This window comes from Barbus barbus, assembly GCF_936440315.1.
Source record: "Barbus barbus genome assembly, chromosome: 39".
Lineage (NCBI taxonomy): Eukaryota > Metazoa > Chordata > Actinopteri > Cypriniformes > Cyprinidae > Barbus > Barbus barbus.
Genome location: NC_136717.1, coordinates 16,769,433 through 16,789,062, shown reverse-complemented (window position 1 = coordinate 16,789,062; position 19,630 = coordinate 16,769,433). Strand labels below are relative to the sequence as shown.

At 36.3% G+C, this 19,630-nt stretch overlaps 1 protein-coding gene across 1 annotated transcript in view; it reads left to right on the top strand.

Moving 5' to 3' along the window:
- The window catches only part of ube2h (ubiquitin-conjugating enzyme E2H), a 29,345-nt gene extending 13,461 nt beyond the window's left edge, over positions 1-15,884 (top strand). Inside the window, exons 2-7 of the mRNA XM_079399377.1 lie at positions 4,739-4,815; positions 6,041-6,115; positions 8,103-8,142; positions 9,753-9,805; positions 10,673-10,801; positions 13,479-15,884. Coding sequence (XP_079255503.1) covers positions 4,739-4,815; positions 6,041-6,115; positions 8,103-8,142; positions 9,753-9,805; positions 10,673-10,801; positions 13,479-13,603 — 499 coding nt within the window. The 3' untranslated portion in view covers positions 13,604-15,884. The remainder of the gene's footprint in view (positions 1-4,738; positions 4,816-6,040; positions 6,116-8,102; positions 8,143-9,752; positions 9,806-10,672; positions 10,802-13,478) is intronic.
- Positions 15,885-19,630: the final 3,746 nt, after the last annotated feature.

The window sequence follows — 19,630 nt, the reverse complement described above, 5'->3', positions numbered from 1 at the left end:
CATTTACTAAAAAACGAACTAAAACTACATTTAATTAAATGTAGCTTTTTCTTTTTTGCTACACCATTAAACAATGTTAAAATGAGTCAAATTAGGGCATTATTTGTAGCATCTTTAAAGTACTAAAATGATGATTTTTATGATTGGTTGTGGCGTTACTATTCTATGATGTAAAAAAAAATTTAAATAAAAAAATATATATTTTTTAAAATGAATAAAAAAAGATCAAATAAAAAGTGAGACATGATGTCTGTTTATTTAGTTGCATGTAATTATGTATAATTTAGTGTTATTACTAAAATAAGTACTTGTAATGTGTAACGAGCAAACTAAAGTTTTACTAAAACTTTTCCATAAACAAAAACAGTGAGACATGATAAATTGCCAAAGACGTCTGATGCTGTTCATAAAACGATATAAAGTAATGCAGATGGAAGCTCAAAATGCTTTGTTCATTTAAGTTGACAAAACGACCAGAATAGTTTTTACTGCACGAGAAGTGTTTAGTTGAGCATAAATTCAATCGCTTTCTTTCCACGCTGGATTTGTCGTTCATTTGTCTGTCCAGGCTAGTATGTTGTTTTCTCACAACAGACTTCTAAAAGAAGGTGAACCCAATGTGGTTTTCTTCCACATGGGGTGACCATTCACACAAATTGTCTTTGTTCTTTTTTTTTAAGCCAAAGGGCAAAGCAGAACAAGGCAGCTTCTCTATAAGATCATATACCTAGACATGTGCTTGTCTGGACCTGTTCGTTCACACAGTTTTATAAACGCTCATATCATCTGTGCATAAGACTGCATTGTGCAACCAACCGCAACAGCTGGTAGGAATCCATGACTAAGTGTGTGTCGTTTCAGTGCTAATACGAGTTGTGCTCACTCTTGTTCCATAAATGTATCTGATATTTTTGGGTGAGGTGAATGTGATTGATCAGTCTCTTTAGTATGATTAGATTATACGTGTGCGTAAAGGAACACTGGCCCAAGGGTCTCCTGTAGATTATGGCTTAATCCATACAAATCCACTGAAGGGAGGGGGGGGCGTTGAGATGGGTGAAAACAGGTGGGTGTCAAGACAGCATTTTGCGAGAAGAACACATTTGGGTTGCTATGTCAGCACCCGGATTGAGCCTTGGGCAGGAGTTAAACCCTTGTTTATGAGAAGTTTGCTAAAGGTGCGCTGAACAGTATCAGAGGCGCCGTCAAAGCAAACACAGAATTTCTCTTGCCTGTATGTTTGGGGAAGGGATGCATCACTGCTGTGATAAATAGTACAGTGTGGTTTCGCTTTATAAGAACTTAAGAAGTAGTTGAGTAGACCCAGAAATGAAAATTTATGCATTTATTTTAATCACTTATTTATTTTTAGTTTAGAGTTTAATTTTAATTTGTGTTAGTAATTTTGCTATGTGCTGTAGTTATTTTTTTTATATTTATATTTAGCTTTAATTCATATTTTTCCTTCCTTTCCTTTTTAGTGCTTCATCTAATATTTAGATTTTATTTGAGATTTAAAATACTAAAAATTATTTTTTAATAGTTTTAGTTTTCATTAATGCAATGACTTTCTTGCTTCATTGGATTGCAAAAGGAGATATTTAGAAGAATGTTAACACTGCTCTTTTCAAAACAATGAAAGTGAATGTGGACTGTTTAGCTTCAAAAATACCAAAACCTCACCATGAAAGTAGTCCACGCAACTTGTTTGCTCGGTTTCAAGTCCTCTGAAGATTTAAGGTTGAAATTTGTAATAAATAATGACTCGAAAAATAAAGCTGCTTCAAAGACTTGTATTATAGATTCAGAATCCTATGGACCACTTTTTTCTTCCTTCCACCAACATTTATGGAGTCAAAATTGCCCTCCTGTTTTGTTGTAAGGAAAAGGGCAGCTTAAACAATCTACTAAATATCTCCTTTTGTGTTCCACGCTGGGAAAAAAGCCCATCATGTATGGGGTGACTTGAGGATGAATGGATAATGACAGAACCATTTCTTTAATGCGTACAGGATTTCTGGACGGTTAATAATGATCTATTTTAAATCTGTGTCACAGATGCCTCAGAGGAGAAACACGTGCCTTGCAGCTCAGACGAAGAATTGAAGGAAATTGAATTATCAAATCAATAGAGGTTTTAATGTACAGTGCTGATAAATGACTTTCAAAGGATGAAGGTGGAGAGGAATATAACCTGTATTTTCAGTATGAATCCGTCACTTCCTGTGTAGTCTTTAGGATGAAGGAAAACCGTAAAACTGGAAAACTGCCTCAAAGGCATGAGGAATGGAGAAAAATCCCTGCAGCCTCCAGGCTTCTGCTTTTCTGAGAGAGTGTGTGTGTGTGTGTCTGTACATGCATGAGCAATTGCTTTTGTGCCGATCCAAAAGAGGCTTAATATACAGGAGAAAAGTAGTACCATGTGTCATTGGGCACAGCCAGACAGCTCAGCGTGGTGCTTCTCCACTGGAGGTCTCATGATCACAGCAATGGGCACAGATTCTTTAACAGGTCTGCTGAAGCTCCATACACACACTCACCCCTTTCTTTATCTCACGAGTCTCGTCGAGAGAAACCTGTACGGGCTGCCAGATGGCAACATTCCTACCTGAATGGAATCTGATCTCATGTGTTTAAGAAAAAAAAGGTGTGTGAAATTCGTGTTTATTATGCATGAGTCATCATCAGTCCGATCTTCAGGATCTCGTTTGTTCCGAGTCTCTGTGTTGTTGAGGATAAACAGCTAATGATGGTTCTGTGTTGTTCAGATTTGGATTAGTGAATGTAAAAGCATGAAAGCATTGTGCAGAGATGCACTCTTACTGGGTGCATCCATTATTCTCACAGCCTCTGCAGATGCTTCACAGCCTAAAATAAACCCTTGATGTTTAACACCTTGGTGACCACAGTCTCTTAGAGCTACAACTGACGAAGAAGCCAGCTGGTGTCTTGAAACAGAAAACATTATCCCTCTCTGTCGCACTCAACCTCTCAATCTGGCTCCCTTGTATCACTGTGGGGGACTAGTGGGAATAAAAAAATGAAGGTATGAATTATCAGTTTATTAATTGAAAAGAAACATTAAATATAAAAATACTAAAATATAAAGAAATGGTGAAATGTGTAAATTACACAATTTCACAAATAAATATACACATTTAAAATAATTAATTGAATGTGTAAAATTTAGTTAATGGTACCAAATAATGGAATCAAACCATAAATTCAGTGTTTAAATTGCTTTTTTTTTTTTTTTTTTTTATATTTGCTTTTTAAAAAATGTTTTATTCCTATTTTAAATTTATAGTTAAATACTTGTTGATAGATTTAAAAAAGTCATTGACATGTAGGGAAAAAAATCAATGAACTTTCAAAATAATTTAAAGGTTTTTAATGGTGTATTTAATTTTTTGTTTTTTTTTAATCATTTTATTGTAACATTTAACCACAATTACTCATCCTCATGTCATTCAAAACCTGTTTGACCTACTTTATTCTGTGGAACATTAAAAGATGTTTTGAGAAATGTCACAGTTTTTTTTTTATAAATATAATTTATTTATTTGTTTAATAATATTATTGTTTTTCTCTATAAAACAATAAATTTAAATGATTGAATATTGAAAATGATTCTTTACCCTTTTGTGGTATACAATTCTTTGGCTCCACAATGTCAGATTTTTGGAGATAAATCTCTGTAAAATTACAATCATTCAGTTCATGTAACTTGAGACTCTGGCGTCGAAAAGCCACAATGAACGATAATCTGACAGAGAGCGGCTTCCACACCTCTCCCGGGAGCCCTCCAGTCTCTCGCAGCAGATGTTTTAAAGGCGACCGCTTGAAATTGACAGCTCTGTTTCCCAGTAGAGCCCAGAATCATCAGTTGATACAGGCATTCTTGAGACGAGCACTCAACTGGTTAACTGTCACACGAGTCACAGGACACATCAGTTTCAACAGACCGTAAACATGTTTGCCTTCATGAGCCAGTCTGGGCGGTGCGAATGTACGGTTTGAGTCACAGTGCAGCCTACACAACAGCTGACACATGACACACACACACGATAGCATCAGAGCATTGGTAACTCATTCAATTAAAACACAAACCATGACAAAGTCTGCTTGAGAATTGAGTTTTGGATGCATGTGTTCAAGCTGAGATTGCAGACCTTGTGTGAGTCTGAGAGCGTCGGGTCCCCGTCATGGTCTCGGTGTGGTGGTGAGCATGTATTGTCTTGCTCAGCGAGGGTCTGACTGCTGCTCTCTGCGCCAGCAATATGAGAAGTGACAGCCTGACAACCATAGCTAATGACAGGAGTGTTGTATTGAGTTGCCGTGATGCCCTGTGTGCATCAGTCGGAGAGCTGTGGGTCAGACCCACGGATTGTGTTTTTGCCATCCGATCTCCTGAGCTGAACCTCTTGATAATTACTGATGGTCAAAGAATAAAAGCCAAGTGAGAATCTCGGTTTGAGAGATTGATCTGTTGGTGTAAATCTGCTCTTTTTGTGGGTTGAAAGGTCATTTTGCTGCATTCTCCCACTTGTATCTTTGCTTAACTCGAGGTTTATTGTTTTTTTTTTTTTTTTTTTTTTTTTGAATGAGTGTCTTATTTGATCCTTATTTAACTTTTTCCTCTTTGTGAATTGTGAATTTTATTGCTTGTCTTTTGCTTTTGGAAATTGCTTACGGTCATTATTAAAGCTCTTGAATTTGCCTTAACAGTCTCTATTAGCATCGAGAGTAAACATGAAGTCACAATCCTGAGTGGACTCAATGAATTTGTAGTGAAGTTTTATGGACCACAAGGAAGTAAGTCTTTTTTAACTTATTTACACACTGAATTGAACCTCATGAAAATATTACAGGTCTCATTTCACCTTCCCTCTAATTATCTTTACTGTAATGCAAAAATAACATTTTATATTAATAAATTACGTTTTTAACAATATAAAAATGCACGTAATTAGAATTGGGGGAATTATTTAACACTGAAATACTATGAAAAAATATAAATGTGTCATATGATAATATTTACAAATAAATATAATTGTCCATTTTAATAATGCAAAAAAATGAATGTCATTTTTTATATCTTACAAAAATCTAACTACTATACTAAAAAAATAACATTCTAAATGAATAAATGTGTATGTATAAAATAGAACAAAAAAAAATCATATCACATTTTATACGTCATGACTACTACACGAATTACTACAATTATGACAGTTGTATTTATTTGTAAATACTACAGTCATATTTATGACTCGTATTGTAGTAATAAAAAAAAAAAAAAGCATATCGCTCTTTTTTTTTTTTTTTTTTTTTTTTTTTCTTACAAAAATCAAAGGCAACTACTATCTATCCTAATTGATTTTCTTTTTGATTACGGTAATTTCTTACTACTTTTTAAATGGGGTGAAATAAGACCTGGACATGTCATGACCTATTTCGTGACATTCACAGAGTCACATTAGATTTCTTGACCTAACTATCACGTGAAGCAATCATGACATTTTGCATATTTAAACATGCACATCTTACACAGCTCTTGGTTTGGGACATGACGTCATTGTTTACAGCTTGCGACCCATTTTTAATTATCATATCATCTGCTTTTACAATTAATGATCTCTCCGCTTTGAGAGGTAGAAGCAGGTCTTATCTGCGGCTGGGCTTTACCTTTCGTAGTTTGAGCTGCTGGCCACAAGGGTCAGATTGCAAAGGGCTATTCTTGGAGCGAGCACACTTTGCACCATACCCCATATCGCACGAGGCCAGCAGCACAGCTTCCCGTCCACATGTGTACACACCCACACGTGTGTCATTCCACATATAATTAATAATCATCTAATTAAGTATTACGGTTACTCCCACACACTGTCACTTCTGAATACTAAGACCTCTTCGCCTAGTCATTTAGAGTTTGCATTATACAATTATCACTTGTCTTTTCATAGACTCTGTTGCATGCTAGAGCAGATGTGAATTCTTTCTTGAATAGTCGTGTGTCTCTTTTTGTTTTTCTTGTCAGCACCATATGAAGGGGGCGTATGGAAGGTGCGAGTAGATCTTCCAGACAAATACCCCTTCAAATCTCCCTCTATAGGTAAAGTTTTACTATACATTGTTACAACCCTTTGTTTTGTATTCTCTTGTTTCTTTCTCTCTTTTGTTTTGAAAGTGTTTATGTCCAGGTACGGTGCTGATTGGCGCCTGCAGGCTAATGACTGGCTCATCTTGATTGGTGCATTCGATTCCAGGCACACCTTAAAAGCCCTGATGTCACTTTCTTTGGGAAGTCATTGTTGTGTTGTTGTGAGGAGAGAATTGTTGGTTTTGGTGGCATTGTTGGTTTTGGTGGCTGTGTGTGTATATGTGAGAGGTTAGATCAGTTTTGACTGTAAAGAGTGATCATTGTTTGTTCTATGAAAAAGAACTACAGATTGTAAGTAGGAAACTGTTTGGTATTTTGGTATTGACTGTTACGGACACTGATTTGGATTTCCCTTTTAACACTGTTTGCTTCAGCTTGTAAATAATTTGTATATCACTGTAAATCCGAGGGTTTGGGAAAGTAAGGAGTTTGACGCCATTATTGTTTATTGTAACCCTTTTTGATCTCTGTTTTTGGCTAGGAAGTTAGGTTAATATATTGTACTTTTTATTTTACTTTCTTTTGGTTAGGGTTTAGGAAAGAGGTCTTAAAGTAAGAAAGTTTTGTTTGTTATTTTGGCCAGGTCAACTCCCGAAGAAAAGTTCCCTATTTATTTAATTATTTGACTATTGTATTTCTGTTTGGTTTCATTAAAACCCTCAAAAGATTCCCCGCTTCCACTCTCTCATTTCATGTTGCGTCCTTTACCCCTAGACCGGGCGTAACATGAAATTGGGGGCTCGTCCTATTAAGTTTATGGCACATTTAGTGACAAGGTATGAAATTGTGTATTTGCGTACTTGCTGCTTTTGCAGAGTTTTTTTGTCTCGTGTTTGCCTGGTGGTTTTCATCTGGTGAGGGAGGAAGTAGAGGGTATACTATGACGTTGAAATTTGAACTTGAAAAATTTACTGTCGCGCCTACAGAAGAACAATTTGAAAAGTGTCGGAAGGATGATTTATTGTTAATTGCGGATTTTTTTGATATAAACGTGCCTCGAAATGCACTGAAGAGGGAGATTAAGGAGGCCTTGCACAAGGAGTTGGTAAAACAAGAGAATACAAAACAAAGGGTTGTAACACCCCCACACATAAGAATAAACATGGCAGCAAGTTTATACATAACACCGTGACAATGAGTCAGCAATGACATTATTAACACCTTTCTTGTAACAGATTTGTAAATTAAAACTTTGACAAATGAGGGCCCAACGCATGAGTCTTTGATTCTTATTGCACATGCGATGAAGAAAAACAAGTGGATTGTGATCGGTAAATACCTCAACAGGTTGTGAACTGGAACCGATGTACACTTCAAATTGTTGTAATGCTAATAAAAGAGCTAGAGCTTCTTTCTCTATAGTACTATAATTTAACTGATGTCGATTGAATTTCTTGGAGTAAAAGCATACGGGGTGGTCAATTCCATGATCATCCTCTTGTAGTAGGACAGCACCCGCACCAGTTCCACTGGCATCCACTTCGAGTTTAAATGGTTTGGTGAAATCTGGGGCAGCAAGGACAGGAGAACTACACAACAACGCTTTTTATCTAAAAGTGCCAGCTGAGTGCCCTTTTAAAGTCACACACGCTGGTGTGGTTGTGAAATGATGGGTAGAGTACATTCAAACAGTTATACTTGAGGTGTGAAAGGTGAAAAAAAAGCACACGACTTTCCTGTGATGTCATATTTATTGGACTGTAAAGATGGTGTGGTTGGAGAAAGGTTAGGAATAGCCTGTTGTGCAATCAAATGCTGTCGTGTGTCGAAGACCATTGACACAATTTTCATAACAATAAGCACATTCCCTTCCTCCTGAATTCTCATTAATGCATTGCAAAGAAAAAAATTAATAAATTAAATTCCTTAACATATGCAACTGAATGTTTTATTTATATCTTTGATCTCACTCAATCTTTTTTCTTTAATCTCTCTACAGGATTTATGAATAAGATTTTTCATCCAAACATCGATGAAGCGTAAGTCTCTTTAGTCTAAATTAGATTTTTAATTTGCCTTTTGGTGTGCTCTGAGGAAAACATTAGACTTTTTAATATGTATTTTACTCACACTCATGTCATTCTAGAAACTTCTAAACATTTGTTTTACTTCTGTAGATCATAAAAGGAGATGTTTTGAAGAATGTTCATACTGCTCTTTCCCATATGTTTCAAACATACAGTTAAAGGGATAGTTCACCCAAAAATGAAAATTCGGTCATTAATTACTCACCCTCATGTTGTTCCAAACTCATAAGACCTCTGTTCATCTTAGGGACACAAAGTAAGATATTTTTATGAAATCTGAGACCTCTCAGACCTTCCACAGACAGCAAGTGTCCTGAAACGTAGCAAGGACATCGCTAAAATAACCCATGTGACATCAGGGGTTCAACTGTAATTTTACAAAGCTACGAGAATACTTTTTGTGTGCAAAAGAAAAAAAAAAAAAACAACTTTATTCAAATTCGTCTCCTCCGCGTCAACCTAGCACCATTTTGGATGATATCCTCTGGACAGAAGCTGCGTACGCTCTTCTATGTTAGCCGCATACCGGATGCGCTGTTTTCGTTCAAATATTAATTACGATATTCAAATAATTTGTTGAAAGCGTAAATATATGTAGAAGACGTATCCACGCGGTGCGGCTGACACAGAAGAACGTACGCCGTTTCCGTCCAGCGGATTTTCTCCAAAATGATGCTACGCTGACATAGAGGAGATGAACTGTTGAATAAAGTCGTTATTTTTGTTTTCTTTGCATACAAAAAGTATTTTACTGATGTCCTTGTTACGTTTCTGGACCTTGATCATGTAAGGACCCTTGCTGTCTGTGGAAGGTCTGAGAGCTCTCAGATTCCATCAAAAATATCTTAATTTGTGTCCCAAAGATGAACGGATGTCTCACGGATTTGAAACGACATGAGGGTGAGTAATTTCTGACAGAATTTTCATTTTTGGGTGAACTAACTCTTTCAAAGTCATAATATTAGTTTTGTGTGTGTGTTTGTGTGTTTTTTAATCCACCTTTACAGTTTTCAGATCACATTTTTAACTCAGCCATAGTTGATGCCAAATGTTTCATGACATGTAGTCTATTTTTTTCCTTTTGTTTTCAGCTGTATTTTTTATATAGTATTATTGTTTTTAATTGGCATTATTTTTATATTTTTGACGTTTCATTAATTTTATTATGTGATATTTTATATATATAATTACTTTTATTTTAGTGCTTAAATTTAAACCTGTATAAGCCAAGCTATTACTTTCATGTACTGATTTCATCTAATATTTATATTTTTGTCCGGCTTTTTTTTTTAATTACAGAAAAATGCTATTTTTTTTAGTTAAGTCACAACACTAATTGTCAGCAAAAAGTTTTTTGTGTGTATGTGTGATATCTATTATTTTAATGGCTATTGACACGGAGTCATATGACAAAGCAAAGAAAAATGCTGTTTAGAAAAGATTGCAAACCTGCTAAATTTAACTGCTAACACTATTCTGCAACGGAAAAGTGGAAGTAAAACAATGTGATGGTGTGTCATATCACCTACCCTCTAATGCCAAGACTGTTGTTCTTTGTCCAGGTCAGGGACCGTGTGTTTAGATGTGATCAACCAGACATGGACTGCTCTTTATGGTACGTATATGCGAGCATGGTCACTGTGCATGTGTTTTCTTTCATAAACATTGATTAAAAAAATGCTCATCACTCGCATTGATGCTGCCTGAGGAGTAGAATAAAGTCTCCGGCCCCTTAGACAGGATCGTGGTGCACTGTAATCCTCTTACCCTCTCTGAATGAGCTAATACCTGCAAGGTCAGAAAACAGCATCAGCTCCCCTAAACAACCACACTTAAGCGGCCTCTTCCTGCCAGTTATCATTCACAACACCATTGTCTGTCTTTTTGCAGAGGTCTGTCTGTTAGAATAATAGAATAATTACAATTTTACGGTATGGTTACTTAATGCAGTAGTGTAACTGATTTTGTTTGCTGCCTAGATTTGATGATGATATTTTGATATACTTGATTCTGGTTGGTCTGTTTTTGTTTGAATAGTTGTATACAAATTTATTGATTTGTTTATACATTTGTAAATTGTTTATAATCTTGTATATATGTATGTATGTGTGTATGTATGTATATGTGTGTATGTATGTATGTATTATTTTTTTATTTGCCTCCTGATCGTCAGGGATTTATTTTGTGATAATGTCCGGCTGACTGTACATTCTCGTATTTGGTTTAGATGTACTCAGCTGCTTTGTTGTGTTTGTGTAATAGAGTGACAGCTAGAACATACAGTACTGGCTATGAGAGGAAAATAGAAAGACCGAGAGAAAGAGAGAGATCTATGTCCACAGCCCCCACACCGAAAGGGAGATTAGGCCATAATCATGTCACTCAACACAAATCCTCCATTTTGAGCTGCACGTAGGGCTCATAAGACTTTTGCTCTGCTCCTGTATTAAAGGCTACTTTCTCTCTTTCTCTCTCCTCACAGATCTCACCAATATCTTCGAGTCGTTTTTGCCACAGTTGCTGGCCTACCCGAACCCCATCGACCCTCTGAACGGGGACGCCGCAGCCATGTACCTACACCGGCCAGAGGACTACAAACAGAAAATCAAAGGTGATTTGAAGAGTTGCAATAGAGTCGTTTAACCTCCATCTGGGTTTAAACTTGTCATCCTGTTTCACATCACAGTTTTACGATGTCTTCTGCTCTAAAAAATATAGGTGTGTTAGGGTTATGTTTGGAATAGTATACTAGCAGCATACTGTGATGACTAATTCTGCAGTATGTATACTGTGCACAGTATGCAAATGTTCTATACATGTAAGTGATCTATGTTATGTGCTGAAAGGTGCTCTGCTTGACCCCGGCCTGACCTTCCATTCCAATGAAAAGTATAAAGTAAAAGTTATTCATGACTTATATCAGTCATGACTTTTAAATTCTGTTTCTGCCAAAAGACTTTTAAAAAAGCCAAATAAGTGTTTACTAGTATGTATTTTTAAGCAACATTCTGGATATGTTGTCATTTCAATGCTTTTTACTAGGCAACTGTTTCCAAAAGCATGTTTTTTTAACACGGTTTTCGGTTCGGTTCTGATGGCTTGACACATAAGTGTTTTTTTTGTTATTCTATGCTTAGGCAATAGGAACAGTAAGAGGTTAAGGAGAAAAAAATAAAAACGATTTATTGCAATACTCCTTTATTTTACTTAAAAGCCAAGAAAAGTACACTAGTTCCTAGTGTATTGTATAATAAAAAAAAATTAACACTGAAATCTTAGAGCTGCTGGTAGCCCATGTACAAACTGGGGAACACATAAATTCTAGGGCTGGGTAAAAAATATAGATTCTCCGATTTTAATCGATCTTCAGTTTAACGCAACGATATCGATTCGGGAAATCCCCGAATCAATTCTTAATGAGTGTGCTTCACGTAAGAGGATATGAATATTCACCTCTCGTCCTGAAGGTGTCACCATCTATAGATATACTTACCTGGCAGGGGAGACACCATGATCAAGAAGGCGGTTCACCCGGGGCGAGGCTTGGCCACGGTGTGTGTGTTCACTGCTGTGTGTGTGTGTGTGTGTGTGTGTTCACTGCTGTGTGTGTGCGCGTTGGATGGGTTAAATGCAGAGCACGAATTCCGAGTATGGGTCACCATACTTGGCTGAATGTCACTTCACTTATCTTTCGAATTGCTCCACTAAAAAAAACAACTGTGTGCACCCTATTATTAATGTAGATGTGTATTTCAGTAATAAACTTAAGTAGGAGAGTTTCAGTTACCAGCATTTATATCAAAATATCCCATGTCTGCAAAACTAACATTTTAAATGAAATATTGATAGCTAATCGATATCGAATCGAATCGAAACCATAAAAATAAGAATCGAATCGAATCGCAGAATTTGTCACAATACCCAGCCCTAATAAATTCTTACATTTTGAAAATAAACATACATGTGAAGTTAATAAACATAAATTGACCATTTCAAATAAACATATTTGTACTTCAGTAGACATAAATAAACCATCTTTATTAAACTTAACAGTACTCCAGTACAGTATCCTTCAAAGCAAATCTTTAGCAATGAACACCCCCACTGCCTTTGTTATTTTTATGTGTCTCTCGGAACCAGTTGGGTATGTTTGCTGGAAGGATTCAGCGAGGGATTGTTGTTTTTTGGAGGACTTCATTACAGACTTACCTTCAGACAGTGATATTGCTGGGTGATGGCGCCGCAGATGTGCAGTCATGTTGGAAGTATTTCCGTTTGAGTAGGCTATACGTGTAAAAAAATGCTTGCACACAGTCATTTTTTTTGTTCACCGTTTTTTCTTCCTCTGCATTATACTCAACGGCAAAACCGAAATGTCTCCACACCGCGGATTTGAAAGACGCCGGCGCTTCCTCGTGCTGTTGCCTCATTTCACCGCCGCTCGCCATGTTAAAGTGTGGAATGATGGTTAAGCGCCCCCTAACTTTAGAGCATAGTGATTGAATATTTACTCGCGGGAAGGAGTTTCCTCATCTCAGCTCGTAGACTTACAGGCACACACAAACAGTCAATTCGGAGAGAAATAAAACGCACATAAATTATTTAAACGTAAAACCGAAAAAACCGCAATTCACAAGCGCGTATTGAACCGTGGATGTCGTACCGAACGGTTCAATATTGAATTGTGGCATCCCATATATATATATATAAGAAATCAATTCTTTTATTCAGCAAGGATGCATTAAATTAATCAAACGTGACATTAAAAAGGTTTATAAAGTTACAAAAGATTTCTATTTCAAATAAGTGCTTTTCTGTATTGAGCAGCACAACGGTTTTCAACATTGATAATAATAATGCATGTTTCTTGAGCACCAAATAGCATATTTGAAGACTGGACTAATCACTGCTAAAAATTCATATTTGTCATCACAGGAATAAATTACATTTTAAATAATAAAAATATTTCACGGTATTACTGTTTTTATTTTATTTTTTTTTTGATCAAATGTATGCAGCCTTGGTGAGCATTTTTTATGAGCAATTTAAATCTTACCAACCCCAAAGTTAAATATAGGTAGGCCTATATATATTTGTTAATTTGGTGATACAAAAGTGTGATAAACATCATTTTATTTGTATTTCTTAAAGTTTTTACTGTTTTAGCATATGATTAAACATAATGAATCAAGTTAGCTGCCTATATACATTTTTTGTAGTAAAATATTTGCTTTCCATGTCTAAAATATTTTTCCCATCCATCTCTTTCTATCCCTATTTCTATTCAGAATACATCCAGAAATATGCAACAGAGGAGGCTCTGAAGGAGCAGGAGGAAGGAGCAGGCGACTCCTCGTCAGAAAGCTCCATGTCTGACTTTTCAGAGGATGAAGCTCAGGACATGGAGTTGTAGTTAAGGGTGACAGTTTCTCCCCTTTACCACAGAGACTATATTATTTCCTAACCATGCGAAGCAGACTATAAAAGATTCATATTTAAACAAGGTGAATTTTTTTTTTTTATGGTTATTATTACTAAACCAGGATTTTTATGGATATCTAGCGTTGATGATGAATACGGCACCCTCTCTAGGTGTTCTATCTCTACTTCTTGGTGGTTGTTTTTTTCCCCTTTTTTTCTCTTTCACACTCTCACTCGCTCTCTCCGTCACCCCAACAAAAGAAAGGCTTGTAGTTTTCCCCCTTGAATCCACGTTGGTAGCTGCGTAGCTGGAATGCATGTCATCGCCTCCCTAATCCACCTTTTCCGACGCAGACTGATTGGACCGAGGCTGTACTTAAATGGGGGTGCCCATTTTTATGTCCCCTTGTGATGTTACTAATGTACTGAGAGTTGTGTCCGTGATGCTCTGATACACGAATCTCCTCGGCTTAGACCTTTTGCCAGGACGGTCCTCAGGTGGAGTTGTTGCAATTGGATCGGACACGTTTTGCCTCATTACTTCCATCCACCTTGTCCCCCCTTATTTTACTTTTCATTTTGTTTGTTTTCTCTTTAAACAGCTGTTTTAAGATAAAAACGCTCGAGAGGATCTCTCTTCTTTTTATTTGGGAAAGTTTCCATGCTGTACGTTAAAGCAATCATCAGGACTTTACCGAACGCCGCACACCGATCAAGCCCACGATACAGCGCCAGCGGAAAATCTCAATACGGCTCCCTTTAAGTTCCTCGGGCATCTTTTTTAAAGAGGATGTAGATGTAGAGGCTAGCATACCGAAGTTTGATGTTTCTGGCTTTTGTTCCCTTGTTGTTGAAGCCCCACACCACAAAACATGGCTCTACGCTTCCACAGTGACCTTCACAAAACGACCAGGAAGTGACTGTCCTGCTTTACGGAGCACAAATCGTTTATTTTGTACCAACAATGTATGCACAGAGTGTTTGTCTTTTTCCTCTTTCTGTCTCGCACCCTCCCTATTTACGAGCATCTTTTTTTGTACATTTGGAAGTGGTTGTGTAGGACTTTGTTGGTCTAGCCTAGAAGAAACCTTAAAGAGAAAAGAGACAAAAAAAAAAAAAATAATAATAATTTTTACTAACATTTGTAGAGTTCATCATCATTTCCTATTGCTTGTGCATAACTATGATAGCTGTTGTTTGACCTCATGTAGATCTAGTTAGTTTTACTGGGTGGTGAAATCCAAATTAGATGTTCATATGGATTTAGGTTTTGTAACCTGCTTGTCTGAAACAGATATTATCCGAAGGATCCCATTTGGTAAGATCTGCCTTGGAACGACTTGTGGTTTTAAAGGAGTAACAGGGTGAGTGTTCACCGTGACGGTGTGGAAACAGGCAGATATCTTCTGTATAAAGAGCTTTTGAATTTCAACATCTGCAGATATCATCAGTGGCATGTTGGTACCATGAAGAACCAGATTTAGTTTGTGTGTGTGTGTGTGTGTTTTTGCAGTATTCTCACAAATCTCGCATTCTGAATGCACTTGCAGATCCATTCATCATCCAAAATGTAAATGAAACGGGGTTGAAGTGTAGAGAAAAACGGAGGTCGACCCCGACGGAATGGCATAAGGGGAGGTTTTTCAGTTCGGCTCCTGTGATTTGATCCAGAGCTGCCTATGCTTTTTCTTTTTGTATTTTTGTTTTATTCCCCCCCGTGGAGTGGCTTTTTTGCGTTCTCAACTTTTCTTTTCTAATTAAATTGATGTTTAATGGGCTAAACATTTGATGTTGTCATAGCCCGAGTCAAGAAATGGCCAAATTGTGCAATGGGAAAAAAGAAGAGTCTCAGTTTTGAGTCTAATACTGTTCATATTTTGAACAGTATTAGAAAAAGAAAAACACCACTTATATGCAGTATTGTATTAAGAAGAAGCTATCTTACAAGGAGAGAGACTGCATACTTTTAGAGGTGGCTTTGTTTCACATCTTTCATACGCTCATGGAAGAACATGCTTCTCGGCTGCGGTTTGGTTGCTATGGTAAACATTTTGCCATGCCTAGCAACATGCACCCCCGACAAACAAGACAAAATCAGCTTCTCTATTTCATTTCTGCTTCATTTTTGATCCCTGGACTTTACTATGAGAGACAAAATATGGACATTTAGTTTGAACTATATATTTTTCATTTTGTTTTTAACTCATGTCAGAGTAAAATGACAACAGAGTCTGAGAATCTCAAATAAACATGTATAAGTGTGCTGCCATTATAATTTGAAAATCTTTCTTTTTTTTTTTTTTGTGAGAATTTTACAAATTTTTGGATTCCTGCTTTTTCCCCCATGTCAATAACAGAGATGCCCATCTGGAGCAGGTAATACATGCACAAAAAAAGTGTTTGGGATTGAAGGGAGTTATTCTTCTTCTTCTTATTATTATTATTATTATTCTTATTATTATTATTATTTAAAAAATTTAGTGGGTGGGGTGAAATAAATTATTACAGTGTGTCCTTTGTGTTTTGCACCCATAAGCCCCCAGTGCTTACACACGCGCACATCCAGGGGACAGCAGTTATTAATGTTGTGGTCTCCAGCTGTTTGTTTGCCTGAGAGAGAGAGGAAGAAGAGATGTCTTCCGGCTGCTGCCATGGCCTCAGAGGCTCCCCATGCTGGCCCTCTCAGCCAATGGCATCGCGTCTCTTGTATCTGTGTTGAACTCTCCAGTGCACTTTGCATGCGTCTGGTGTAGAGTCCAGTCTAGTTCAGTCCTGGCTGTCCACTCCTTTAGTCCCTTATACCTGTGCTTCAAGAGGGTGCTCAGACATGGGGCTTATGTGGGCACACAGCATGGATTTTTTTTTTTTTTATATATATAGTATATGTATCTAGTACCTATTGTGTGATACGCTGATTTAAAAAAAAAAAAAGAAAAATACTTTTTTTTTTTCTTTTTTTTTTTATCCCAGGTATTATGGTAATTTGCCCCTTTTATTTCCTTATCCATTAATCTTACACTCTATTTTTGCCATTCTTTTTATTTTCTTTTGCATTGTGAAGTGGGCATGCCTGTCACAAAGGACAAATGCTCTTTATCTATAGGATTATAATCTCTTAAATAGCTGTGTACAGTAAACTGTAATAACTTCTTTTTTTTAATAAAATATTAAATGTGTACAAACTGCTTTGGATCTTTGTTTTCTGTGAAAAATTGGCCAGTCTTTTTATTCTGAACATTTTAGTGCCTAAATGAGTAAATAAATGTCTTTCTGTATTTTCTAATTAGGATACAGGATTATCTTTTTCTTTTTTTTTTTTTAAATGAATTTAGAGATGACCCACTTTATCTGACCAGCAGGACCTGAAAAAAAAGTTTTATTCGTCTGGAGTGCATGATCCAAAATATTTATACCTTCCAAATAACAAATTATATGAATTGAATTCAAAAGTAAATATTAGAGCTGGACCTTAAAAGGATAGTTCACCAAAAAAAATTAAATTCTATCATTTACTCGCGTTCCAAACCTGTTTTGTTTTTTCTTCTGTTGAATGCAAAAGATGATATTTTGAAGAATGTTGGTAAATGACTTCCAAAGTATTTTTTTCCCCATACTATGGAAGTCGATGGCTACCATCAACTGTTTGGTTAACAACATTTTTCAAAATACTTTGTTCAACAGAAGAAAGAAACTCAAAGGTTTGGAACAAAATTTAAAAAGTAAATAAATGATGACAGAATTTTCATTTCTGGGTGAGCTATAAAGACATTAAAGACTAGAGAAAGCGTCTGGGGATCTAAATTAGGCCTACAAGTTTAACAAATGTGGCCCACTTTACCTGATTTCACTCTATATCTTACAGTATATTGGGTAAAATGTTCAACACATTAAAAAAAAAGTATCCCATAAACACGGGGTGAATTCTGAGTGAATATTTCCTTATTTGTCATGTCGTTGTTTGGATTCTATATTTGTATTCAAAACATTTTAGTGTCCCCATCGTATAGGCTTAATACATTGGGTAAAATGTTAAGCTCACAATAAATAAGTTTTATGACAACATCACAAGTAAGTGAACATGGGGTGAATATTAAATTTTCATGTTCATGACCTTGTTTGATTGCAATATGCTAAATAAAATGCAATAAAATTCATTTTCAAAACCTTTTATTAAGAAATAATAAAATGCAAAAATAAAAGCATCTTTTCTTAAGTATTTTGTTTTAATTGGTAATTAGTGTGAATATTTTGCTGTCCAGGAAGTGACATGATTTTTGGTGCGAAAGTAACAGCACAATACACGTTAACATCAGTTAAGTCTTATAAATGAATTCTATTATGTTTGCGTTATTAGCTGGTCTATTTTGCTTGACGTTTCACCCAATACAGAAATAACCATGATCACATAATCTTTTAAAAATAAGATATCCTCACAAACTATCATAATTTAAATATAGCCATTTTTTTTTTTTATATAATTAATATTAATACTTAAATTACCACACATTAAATAAAAAACACAAAGCTCAAATGATGCTGCAGGAATGACCCAAATGATTTTCGCATATATTTGAATATATATTACAAACATTCTGAACGCCAGCCACAATTCAAACTCACTAAGTGGGTAAACTGTAAAGCCACAAGGACTACTTGCCCAATACAAACATTCCCACAGCCTTATCATTTATTTGCATGTTGTTGTTACTCTGTACCACCACTAGATGACAGTCATGTTATCAAAATGGCCAAGAGGAGAATATTCTGCATTGAAGTCAAATAACATATTTTTAAATTGTTCCAAGTTCACCAAAAAGCCTCTTCATTTGATAGCCTTTATAGACTACAGCATAAACACAGAAATAATTAAGGCCATATCAATGTATAAAGTGGGCCTATGAATTGCATCATCTAATTTATTAACATTATAGTATATATTATATTATAAAATTTCTAATTTTATGTGCAGAATTCAACATTGACCACCAGGTGTCCCTCAAGCTACACAAAGTAGAATCGTAATCTAGCATTAGTGGCCTGCCTGATTTTACAAGGGAGGAAACTATTTAGTAGCATAAGGCAAATTAATATTTTCAACCAAAATGTCTCTGTCACGCAGCAATCTGTCCAGTGGCGGCTGCTGGTCTTTCAAAGAGGGGAAGCTCATTTTCGGCCTACATCATAAAAATTGTCCATTTATTTATACGTAAATCGTGTGCAGTTTGCTAGCTGGCTAGTTCACCGCCTGGCCTACTGTATGAATGAATGAATGAACAAACGATCTAAAAAAAACATTAAACTCGACGGAGGAAATGTGGGAATTAGGTTAAACTGAAACAAGGAATGTGGTGTATAATTGTGTGAAATGTATAATGAAAATTGGCCAGCAATTTCGCCAAGCAAATATCAAGAAATAGGTTGCAGCAGTTTGTCTTTTGACTACACTTGCAAAGTCCACTATGGGACTGAGCTCGAATCAGTGTTGCCAACTTCTTTCGATGGAAAGTAGCTGATGACGTCATGCGCTAATTAGCATATTCATGACGTCATCGCGTCATATTGCCTTTTACATTTGTTTGTCTCTCTGTGCTCATACTGTATTTTAATGCAGCCAAATTCTCAATAAAACTGTTTTCCTTTATATATTTTACTGTTTATGTTGTCAGTCAACGGGATAAATATGAAATAGTGACTGAAACGCAGCCCTTTAAGAATACATAACCAGCTCTCCCTCCCAAGAAGTTAGTCTGCACAAAAATCCTAATTTACAATTCCTGTGCTGTGATTTCGGCTATATTTGCATGTAAAATTAGAGAAGCAACATAATATATATTTGAACTGAACGCTCCTCTCAGCCGCTCACTGAACAGAGAAAGAGGTGCGTGCGCGCTGACCTCGCGCCGTTGCGGCAGTACCAGCGATCACAGAGACTCGCTAGATTTGTCGCTAGTCAGTTTTGGGGAAAAAGGTCGCTAGGGTGGTCTGAAAAGTCGCTAGGGTGGTCTAAAAAGTCGCTAAG